Raw genomic sequence first — 12,637 nt, forward strand, 5'->3', positions numbered from 1 at the left:
CAATCATTCCTGCCATCTTCGTTCCATTCTTCTACCTCCCGCATCATCCCCTACTCTCCCTTCCTCCCATTTCATTCATTCTTACTTTTCTCCATATCAGCGATATTCTCCTTTACATAGATACCTACAGTCACTAAATCATCTCCTATTATTATCCTCTTTTCCATGCTTTCCAACCTTTGATCCTAGAGCAAGCATGGGAAGACAACGCAAGGCATAATCACACTGTTTTACTTTACATCACGATAAATTTTTGCCAAAAATACATTCTTATTTATTCATTTATTATCTATATACATATATATCATTGTTAACGTTTTCTTTGGCAACAAAAACAACAACACAGTGATAATATTAAGCCAAAAAACAACGCAAGTGCTCAGGATTTAGGTATTAGGAGTGAGGCTTAAGTGATATAGAGGTTTAACATGCATTACAGGTATGTTTTAAATTCATTTGAGTCCTTCTTGATAATCTGAAATGGTAGCTGCCTATAAGCCAGCTATTTTATATACAAACTATGGCTGATGTATGGATCACTTCACAGATAATCTGAGATAACTAGGTCATGACGAAATCGAATCATGACCCTAATCATCTCATAATGATCATCTCATGATGATAATCAGAGCATGACAACAATCAGGTGATCATCTCATGACTATAATCAGATCATAACAATGATCAGGTGAGCATTTCATGACTATGATGATCACCTGATCACGGCGACCATAATCAGATAATATCAGGTGATCATTTTATGGTCACCTAATGACTGTGACTAGATCATGCGATGATGATAATGATCAAGGATGATCATGTCATGATGATTATGATGACTAATTATGATGATTATAGTAATTATTGCATGACGACAATGATGACGAGTAAATTCTATTTATGATACTACTTATGTTAGTAACAATTATTGATAATGGCGATGATTAAAGAGATTGATTTTTAAATATTATTTTCAAAGCAGTATCTAATATTTAAATACACACTTTCTCAAGTATCTAATATTTAAATACACACTTTCTCAGATACATTTACATATTAACATACCCAGACTGGGTAATAGTCCAACATATCCAAGCCATGGATTCTAATGAATATATTCCTAATGTACAAAACGCTGACAGAGCCTGAGAAAACAAAAACGACAAACATACGACGACGACAACAATGATTGCATTGACTAATAAGAAGGAATGATGCTGTCGACCAATCACAAACTCAATCTTCTTCACCTGACTTGCATAGACTATTCCACGAGATTTTCAAGACAACCGTTGTGTAACAATATTACAGACTGAGCAAAATTCTAAAGCTCTGTCTACACTATCAAACAAGTTTGACAAAAAAAGTGTGATGTGCCCAAATATGGTAGTGATATGCTTAAATATGGTAGTGATATGACATCACCATGTCCATATATGGGCACATCAATCTTTTTGCCACATAAAGTTTGATAGTATAGACAGAGCTTGACTCCTATGATATGTAGCTCTGTTTTATATTTCTGACTTCAAGACATAACGTAACCATTCAACCATGTATATCTGCCTTCCTTTATAGCAGTTGCAAATTGAGCTGTCTACATTATCAAATTTTATGTGACAAAAAAATGGGATGTGCCCATATTTGGACATGATGATGTCGTATCACTACCATATTTGGCCATATCACTACCATATTTGGGCACATCACACTTTTTTTTGTCAAGCTAGTTTGCTAGTGTAGACAAAGCTTAAGAAACAATATTCATCAACTATATTGATCTATTGTCACATATGTTTAAATAACAATTGAACATAGTTTACTCATTCTTGTTTGTGGTAAACATACATAAAAACATCTGTTTTCCACTGAATGCAGTGAATTTACACAAATAACACATCTTTTTCACTCAAAACATTACACATGACAAACATATAGATTTTTGAAATGAATAATTTAGTGAGAGAGAATAATTTTAAATGCTTTTTTATGCTAGAAAAACTTCATCTGTTAAGTACATATTAGTTTCGTTGGTGGCTACCGTCTACCTGAAATTGTTTTGGGAAACAAGTGTTGATAACCGGTTAGCGTTTGCGCTGCGTTGCACTCCCCGTTGTGTTAAGCCTTCGAAACGTTTGAAAGTATAATTAATAAAGACCCAATCTTTATAGTTGTCATCACCTTCTTTAGGTACAGGAGCAACTGAAATAAAAAGAAGAAATATACAGAACATATGAAACAATAATAATAAAAGTGTAAAAGATGATGATGTTGATAATGATGTTATAAAAAGATGGTAAGAAATATAGAGTGATGAAGATAATGATATGGATGATACTGAGATAAAAAGATGATAAGTATGATGATGATAAGAGAGAAGATGATTATGATGATAATTATGATAAAGTGATGAAGATAATGATATGGATGATGCTAACAATGACCAAGTTGATGAAGATGAAAAAGATGGTAAGAAAGATAGAGTGATGAAGATAATGATATGGATGATGCTGAGATAAAAAGATGATAAGTATGATGATGATAGAGATGATTATGATAAGAATGATAAAGTGATGAGGATAATGATATGGATGATGCTGAGATAAAAAGATGATAAGTATGATGATGATAGAGATGATTATGATAAGAATGATAAAGTGATGAAGATAATGATATGGATGATGCTGAGATAAAAAGATGATAAGTATGATGATGATAGAGATGATTATGATAAGAATGATAAAGTGATGAAGATAATGATATGGATGATGCTGAGATAAAAAGATGATAAGTATGATGATGATAGAGATGATTATGATAAGAATGATAAAGTGATGAAGATAATGATATGGATGATGCTGAGATAAAAAGATGATAAGTATGATGATGATAGAGATGATTATGATAAGAATGATAAAGTGATGAAGATAATGATATGGATGATGCTGAGATAAAAAGATGATAAGTATGATGATGAGAGAGATGATTATGATAAGAATGATAAAGTGATGAAGATAATGATATGGATGATGCTGAGATAAAAAGATGATAAGTATGATGATGAGAGAGATGATTATGATGATAAGAATGATAAAGTGATGAAGATAATGATATGGATGATGCTGAGATAAAAAGATGTTAAGTATGATGATGAGAGAGATGATTATGATAAGAATGATAAAGTGATGAAGATAATGATATGGATGATGCTGAGATAAAAAGATGATAAGTATGATGATGAGAGAGATGATTATGATGATAATTATGATAAAGTGATGAAGATAATGATATGGATGATGCTGAGATAAAAAGATGATAAGTATGATGATGAGAGAGATGATTATGATGATAAGAATGATAAAGTGATGAAGATAATGATATGGATGATGCTGAGATAAAAAGATGTTAAGTATGATGATGAGAGAGATGATTATGATGATAAGAATGATAAAGTGATGAAGATAATGATATGGATGATGCTAACAATGACCAAGTTGATGAAGATGAAAAAGATGGTAAGAAAGATAGAGTGATGAAGATAATGATATGGATGATACTGAGATAAAAAGATGATAAGTATGATGATGATAAGAGAGAAGATGATTATGATGATAATTATGATAAAGTGATGAAGATAATGATATGGATGATGCTGAGATAAAAAGATGTTAAGTATGATGATGAGAGAGATGATTATGATGATAAGAACGATAAAGTGATGAAGATAATGATATGGATGATGCTAACAATGACCAAGTTTATGAAGATGATGGTAGAAAGTTGATAAAACTAACATGATGATCGATTTAAATACTGTTTATTAGCACTATTACAAAACAACCACATACTGAACTAATAAATGATTCTTTATTTAATAAGATATTGCACAATGTAAATGAATACTTACGTGGCTTGACCTCAATATCTGGAAAGCTATCAAAATTTGAGGTATCATCAAGACCTTTGACATCAATTGCTATAGGCGACGGTCGTTCACGAATGTGCTCCCAGTCAACCCCTTCAAAAAATGGATGACTCTTGATTTCATCAACTCCATTCTTGCCGATGCGATGATCTGCTTCACAGCATAGCCTATTGGTATAATGTAGATGATATAAAAGTTTATTGACATATCCAACAACAGAGGGCCTCCTTCACAATTCACAAACATCTATGAATTTTTCCTGACTACATTGGGCCCGTTTCTGCTGCCAACCCAAAATATACCGTATATATACCGTATATGAAATTCGTGCACCGTTTTCGCTGCACATACTTCGTGGGTGGGTTGTAAAAAAGTTGGCTTTCATTACCCAAAATGCATTTCGTGAGACGGAAGTATGGATTGACCTCGTGTGAGTGAGGTTTTTACAAAACAATGATGGTTCTCAAAACGTCAAAGCATTGCTTTCTATTTTAAATCTAATGAGTAGAAGTAGCAACGAATTTACACCGCACATACAAGCACAATCTAGAAATTTCACTATAAATAAACTCTGTTATTCAAATTGAGTTTATATTATGCTATATTATCCTATATTGCCGTTTTAATTTCCATTTTCTATTATACAGTATTTTACCATGATTTTACATCACGTTGTGTAAGAACATTCGATTTATTGTAATTAAAATCTTGGTATCGCTTCTGTTGCCATGCAGTCTTCCCCCAACCTTCGCTTCCCCCCACAATTGAATTGCAAAAATAGTGATTTGTTCGGTCCACAGTGACATTTTGATCTGTTGCTTGCTTTTACACGTGTGTTTCAACTTTCAATGCAGCAGAAAAACCAAAACAAACGCGTCGCGCTCTGTTAGTTTTTTACCTCGTGTCATGAATTCGGGTCACATTTACGGTATATTTTGAGTGCAGCAGAAACGGGGAACGAAATATACGGTATATTTTGGAATATACCGTATAATATCCACAAACGATGGGGATATTTATGCAGTATATATACCGCAAATATATACGGTATATTTTTTATGAGACCCATTTCTGCTGCCAAAAAATATACCGTATATAAAATATACCGTATATATACGGTATATTTTTGGCAGCAGAAACGTGGCCATTGTTGACATGAAGAAAAGTTTATATTACATAGATGATACAAAATAAATTTAAGTTGATTTTGCAGGTCCTCTATTTTATAACCAGCCTTTGGCCTGGTGACAATATATGGTGACACTGGATTTCCTTTTAGGTAAGAAAAACAATTTAAAAAAAAATAAATATTTGTGTATGTATTTAACTACTACTATTAAAGTAGATTTGTATCAGGTTTGTATCAGGGAACCAATTTTAATTGGACAGATGTTTGCTCTCCTCTGAAGTAATTGTATTGTACACATTGAGAACACTTTACAATAAAATTACACAAACCAGAAATGGTGTTGATAGTCTATAAGTGCTAGCTTACCTGGATAAACCGACAAATGCCATATTTCTCCTCAAAGAGCGATTTATACTCGAAAGTAGAAAATTCATTGAACACCCCTCTCTCTAAATGGTACAGTCCACTAACCTCAAGTGGGAACATCCCTACAATTCACCATCTTAATTACTTTTCGAGACATGAAAGAGTAAACATGTCTGACAAAGAGCTTGCAATTCACAGTGAATTTGCTGTTTGCAAAGAAAGTTACTGAGATTGCTACTACATGCGCACGAAGCTAAGTAGTTGTTCTTGTTTAGAGATTCATTGAAATATGGCATTTGTCGGTTTATCCAGGTAAGCTAGGCACGTAATAGACTTAGGAAAGCAATTCTTGAGACCCACCCAAGTACAGTATCAATGCCAGGCTAGTGATCTGGAGGCAGTAGGTTAGAGTTTCACAAAGGATGACTTGCAAATTTGATTGTATTCTCAATGTACTGAGTACACAACATAGAGTAGGGATAACATGTGACTAATTAAATACTGTATATCTTTATTAACCTTAAAATAAGATCCTTTGCTTCAGCAGATATCGGATTTTCTGGCGGGAAGACGAGGGTATCTTTCCAGTTCATCACTTTATGGTAAGTTTCTTGTGGTGACTCTGAACAGAATGGCGGAAATCCTATTAACATCTCGTACATAATTACGCCTAGTGACCACCAATCACATGCTTGCGTATAACCAGTTTGTAGAAACACCTCAGGTGCAATGTAGTCTGGCGTGCCTACAGTAGAATATGCCTATAACAAGAGTAAGATGTTAGATCAATTCATTAAATCAGATGACAATAACCTATTGAAACTAGAAAAGCGTTTGATAGCGGTATGGCGTAGTAACAAATGCTGGACTAGCATTAAGAGGCATAGGTTCGAGACGCATCCTTGTCGTTTCAGTGGTGTAATGCAGGGGTAAAGGCCCTGGTTTAGCACTCCAAAAGGGTCTGCTCATTCTCTGGGGCCTGGGTTTAGCCATAGCAACTGCTCATAGCTATTGTGTCATTTGTATCGATGGGATGAAATATTCTTATTGCCTTGTCCTTCGGTAGCATGAAAATAAAAAGTAGTGGATTGTCATTCGGTGTGCCTTGTCCTTCGGTAGCATGAAAATAAAAAGTAGTGGATTGTCATCCGGTGTGCTTACATGGTCCTAGACTACGTCGTCTGGGAGAACAGTCTTGTACAGAAGGGGTATACTGTATCACCCAGTATAAATAAGAAATAAATAAAAATATAAATTTTGCCTTGTCTTTCGGTATACCAACATGATGTAAATAAAGAACTTTTGAAAACAGTAGTGGATTGTTTTCCGGTGTGCTAACACGGTGTAGGCCCTCTGGGAGATTAAAAGGTGTCACCCAGTATAAATAAAAAATATATAAAAATATAAATTTTTTAAAATCTTTTAGAAGGAACCTTTCACATTCAGACATTGTTACAAAAATAATAACAGTTAATATTATCATGAAGTTTGTAAGTAATTTTAATATGAATAATGAATTGAAATGACTAAACAGCATATTTAGTGAGTCATAAACGATGAAAATAATGCGCATGGTGCTCTTCAGCCTGAAGTAAGATAGTACTATGAAGACACATCGATCATGGGAATCCAACCTGGATGATTTATGTGTCATTATCTCTAATTCCAACAAATCCAACAAAAGAACCAAATCACATGTTTCCCCCATTAACATTCAGAATAGTTTTTAAATACAAGCTTTAATTAGACTTAAATATATCGGTTAGTTGTTTATGTTGCATTAAATGTTTTCATAAATGAGTTTTTTTTTAGTGCGGACTATCATTCATTTAATGAAATATCAAAATGTTTGTGTTTGTATACAAGTTTTTTTTACGCGAGCAACATTGGTTTGATACCAGTTTCCGCTTCACAACCTTCAGTGTAAATCTCTCATCTCATCATTTTTTTAAATCTCACCCGTTTTTTTTTTACGTTTAGCGCGGTGAGCCATCAGCAAACAGCACTTTATAAATGTTTATTATTGTAATATTAAAAGAAACACAGGATATCAGAGTATTTATAAATAAAACTGTTTTCTCATTCTTACTCAATCTTTATCGTTTCAAATCAATTATTTAATTTTCAGTATATCACCAGGCTGTTCACAATTAATAATCTGCGTCTCTTTGTGGTGTATATAATAATAATATATATAATTTTTAACAATATATGTATGTATATAATAATAATATATATAATTTTAAACAATATATGTACGGAATTTTAAAAGTCCTCGATAACAAAAAATAAACAATTTGAAAAAATAAAGGGTGATTCATTCATTCATGAAAGAGATACAATAATGAGTACATACAATAGCGAGTTCATTTCTACTAGTGATAAATGATAATTTATACTCAATTCATCCTGTTTAATTCCTCTACACAGGAAGTACATCGTTGTGTACATGTTTGTATTCTAATAGATGATAATTACAGGGTGATCTGTATTTGTAATGAGGCTCGTAAATGATGAGGCGGACAATCTTGTAGATTCTGTGAATGAAGAGTTTGTTTTGTGTTTTTGTTTGTTTTATGAGATGAATAAAGAGAAGTTGTGTTAGTAAAAATAGTTAGATTTTTACCAATGCACGTCGATTCCTCTTCCATGTTTCCATTTTTCTTTTTGAATCTAATGGCTTGTTTGCTTGCACAGCTAAAAAAAACAAAATAAAAATAAATTCACAGCAACATAGAGAGTAACGATTGTTTGTATTTTTGTCACCTTTGTACAATTAATTGAAGCCATAGCGATAAAGAACATATTGTTTATTCATTTAGGAGCCATACAGTAACGCCCCCCCCCCCCCACCACACATAATGGGTTGTTATTGTTTTTGTGGTTATTGCCCTACATTCTTTATCACACAATTCAAAGAAAAATATAGATATAAGTATAGTACAGTAGTAGTCATTTGGGACAACGCTATTTAGGGGACACGTTCCTGTGAAATGAATGAGGGGAAATGTATGTTTTAACACTACAGTCAACCACTATTCAGGAGACACCCCTATGAAGGGACTTTGTTAGGTCTTGAAGGTGGCCCTTAAAGGATAGCTCCGGGTTTAACATTTCTAGAACCTTTGCAGCAACATTGTTGATATCCCAATACTTACTTAATTCTCTTGGATTTGCCCGAGATAAGTCGCGATAAAATTCTGTTCTATGTGCCTTTTTTAAACCTGTACACAGTCCAAAATCTGATAACTTAATATGACCCTGTACAAGAGAAAAAAACAATGATTTAGTATTGCAAGGAACTAGACTTTAAGCTGTCTACACTATCAAACTAGTTTGACAAAATAAGTGTGATGTGCCCAAATGTAGTAGTGATATGCCCAAATATAGTAGTGAGATATGACATCATCATGTCCATATATGGGCACAGAGCTTTACAGATGGACACTATGCATTTTCTTTGGATGAAGAAAACCCAATACAAGATTTGTCGTCAAACCAAAGAAAAAGCAAAGACTATAAATTAGACAGAATTTTCTTTTAGCAAATATTGATCAATTGGGGTTAGTTCAAATTTGGCGTACATATAAAACTGATACGATTCTAGAAAAATAGCCATATATAGGGCATGTGGCACAGTGGGTTAGATCGTGAGTTCGATTCCAAGATTGTCGCATTACTTGTATCCTTAGGCAAGATATTTACAGTACCTCTCTTCACCCAGGTGTACAAATGGGTACCTGGTACTGTATATGTCAAAACACAATTGCGCTGATTACTGGCTGCAACATTATGGGAGTATGTTTCCATGTGTGTTTGACCCAAAAAATGACTGGGGTAATAATGTGAAGCGCAGATCCAAAATGTAATACGTAATCAACCAATCAACACATTGGTTGCCAGACTTTTTTTAAGGTCATGTATGCCGGAACAAGTTATCAAAAACAGAGAATTAAACTCAAAATTAACAATCTTCTCAGCACTACACTGTGGAATTGTAATGTCCAATGACGTATACATGCGGGTTAACAAACATTTTAAGTAAACCACTGTTTTTGACGAGCCTGGACAAAACAGATATGACGAGTACACTCGTCGCTGGCAGACAACATGTTAAAAAGCAAGGATAAACTCGTAAAAAAACTTACCGTAATATCAATAAGAAGATTATCAGGTTTGATATCTCTATGTATAAATTCTAGTTTATGTATTGAGTGAATCGCTAATATAGTCTCTGCTATACAGAATTGAGTACACTCTTCAGAAAGAGTGTCCCTCTTAATTAGTAGTGTCATCATATCACCTGAAAAATACAAATGTTCTTTTGTCAAGATTTATTATGAATTTTGTGAACATTGCTAAATTGGGAACACGTTATAATCAACCATATCTTATCATCTAAATATTTCTTTTTTTTTAAAAGAGAAACTATAGATGGTATTGATATTCCTGCATGCTACCGTAAAACAGATCAGATACGAGATATGTTTATTTTACTGTAAGTAATAACATGTTTTTTTTTGTATCCTGATATGATAAACAACTGTGTTTTTTTTATTGATAAATTTATAAAACACATGCATTTTAAAATACTCAATACATTGTGCATGTCCTTATCCTTGGTGGTAGATTTAATCAACAACTTATATTAAACCTAATCTCTGATTAAAAGACCAATGTAATCTCTTAAAAACTTATCATATTCAAAACAAAAACATCAATAACGGCAATATGAACGTCTTGCATTGAATATAATGTTCGCCAATCAATATAATTTTATTAGCAATATTTCGTTTTCGGTAAACGCCTACCTAGTAAAAATACCATTCTCATCAACATATGTTTCTGATCGTGCACAGAATTAATTTTTTATTTGATAGACATGTATTGCGCGTCAAGAAAACGAAAAGGTCGATAATGTCAGTTTCAAGATAACCTGTTGGCTTAGGATAATTTAAGAACTCTGAAATAGTAGAAGGCAGCTAAAAGTGGAGACAACACCCATTATTTTTGTGTAAAGAGTAATATCTTGGTACATGGGACCACCAGCTTTACATCTTCTCCGAAGGATGCAGCTATAATATTAAATGATTTTCCTCATAGACATGACAGCACAGTTATAACATATTTTAACACATTAGTTTACTATTCTACCATATCTCTGGCTTTATGTGTAGTTGTATACTAATATTAAAATAACTCATTTCAAAGTGTTGAAAAGATGGATATTTTCACAGATAGCACTGATATCAAGTAATAATACTATTGGGATCAGCATTTAGTCAAACACTTTACTTGCTGAATTTTTTTATGAAATATTATACTAGCAGAAGCAGTAAACAGTTTGCTAGGCCAGCTTCTTCACTTTGTTGTGTGGTGTTGGCTAAATTTATTTCAGCGGAAGATGGCGGCTTGGGACGGTTTCGATCCAAGTCGGCCCTAAACCGTCTCGGCCAAAGTCAAGTCGGCCTCAAGTCAACTCGGCCTCAAGTCAACTCGGCCTCAAGTCAACTCGGCCTCAAGTCAACTCGGCTTCACGTCAACTCGGCTAAAAAATAATCGGTAAACTCGGCCCCGTTAAAGTATGGAACGCAAAAAGTGCAAATGAAGGGGATTGATAAAATAATATTTCATCACAATTTTTTAACTATAAATAATTCTGACTTTTAATGAATATTAATATTTAGACAATAATATATTTAGCAAAAAAATAGGAATGATTTCACCAACTTTCCTTTATTAATACGTTTAATAAAATTTCAAATTGCACAATTGAAAACAATTCGTAGCTGCGCCTCCCTGCGCCTTTGGCAGCTTTTTCGATATCTACAACTGCTACGTGTTTTCACTGACCGGGGTATTCCCCTTTTTTTTAAACGCAAATCATGGACAAAAACGATGTACAATCATTTTTTCTATGGCCAAATGGTGGAACGTAGGCCTCCGTCTTCGATTTACTAAAATGCGGTACCTGCACGTGGGTACTTATATTCATATTGGCAATGAGTTCATTTTTTTATATGATATTATTTAATTATATTTTTTTTTTTATTCATTTTTTTTTAAGCGTGGATAGTAAGAATCATAATAATATTAAGCACTTTTTGCATTCCATACTTTATTGTGGCCGAGTTGACCGATTAGTTTTTGGCCGAGTTGACGTGAGGCCGAGTTGACTTGAGGCCGAGTTGACTTGTGGCCGAGTTGACTTGGGGCCGACTTGACGTGGGGCCGACTTGACTTTGGCCGAGACGGTTTAGGGCCGACTTGACCTGCACCCCTTGGGACACCTTCTTTTGTCAGCTGAGGGGCCTAGATTATAATCCTGTTATCCGCCATATTGACAAAATCATCCACCTTAAATCTTGCTATATTATTATATCTGGGTATATTCAAGTACACTACATTAAAAGATTGAGAGGATTATGAGGAAGAAAGTGAAAAAAAATAAGCATTAAATTTAACTCTATTCAAAAGGCATGAAAAAGCCTAGAATAGCCTTAGATAACAGATACAAAGACTGTATATATATAAACTTTATTTAGACACGAGACTGATGTGCAGTACAACTCGTTCAATCAATATTGATTGTTTTTACACAAGTTCGTGATACTGTATTACAAAACAAAAAAAAATCAACACCATATAAATACAACAGAAACAAAAAAAATTGAAATTGAAAAGAAACAAAATTACAGCACAATCCCCTTCATCTGACACCTCTATTTAGGGTACACCATTATGTGTAGGGTACATTATGAACATGGATACATCAAATGTACGGTACAGAGACACAGATATTAAACTGAAAAAGATCTAGTAAATGGTGTATGCCTGGTCTGATGAAAACCACACAGCTATCACTTTATTGATAAGTACAAAACATATTCTATTGAAAAGTGCTCTCCTCAAAGCTAATAGAACACATATTGTTTAAAGAATAACACCAAATTTATGCGATCTCTGCATATGGTGTTTGTTGTCATATCAGTTCGCAAAATCTACAAACAGGGCAAACAACAAATTTATCTTTCCTAGTCGTGTTTGTACACAGTTGGCCATCTACAAACAGACAAAGATAAGGTCATTGATAATAGGTCTAAATAAACACGTCGAATAAAAGCAATCTACAAATAAAGACAATTTCAGTTTTGTACACAATATTAAATAGACATCATACCATATTTGAAAAATTATCATAGTGTGTTAACAGCAAT

General features: G+C 33.5%; 1 protein-coding gene across 1 annotated transcript in view; it reads right to left on the reverse strand.

The window, feature by feature from the left end:
- Positions 1-1,726: 1,726 nt before the first annotated feature.
- Positions 1,727-12,637, reverse strand: part of LOC140055280 (serine/threonine-protein kinase tricornered-like) — a 33,609-nt gene continuing 22,698 nt past the window's right edge. The window contains exons 6-11 of the mRNA XM_072100577.1: positions 9,569-9,723; positions 8,579-8,681; positions 8,047-8,117; positions 5,940-6,181; positions 3,908-4,092; positions 1,727-2,202 (exon numbers count right to left, since the gene is read on the reverse strand). Of these exons, the coding sequence (XP_071956678.1) occupies positions 2,045-2,202; positions 3,908-4,092; positions 5,940-6,181; positions 8,047-8,117; positions 8,579-8,681; positions 9,569-9,723 (914 nt within the window). The 3' untranslated portion in view covers positions 1,727-2,044. The remainder of the gene's footprint in view (positions 2,203-3,907; positions 4,093-5,939; positions 6,182-8,046; positions 8,118-8,578; positions 8,682-9,568; positions 9,724-12,637) is intronic.

The sequence above is a fragment of the Antedon mediterranea genome, chromosome 7, assembly GCF_964355755.1.
Source record: "Antedon mediterranea chromosome 7, ecAntMedi1.1, whole genome shotgun sequence".
NCBI classification, from domain to species: Eukaryota; Metazoa; Echinodermata; class Crinoidea; order Comatulida; family Antedonidae; genus Antedon; species Antedon mediterranea.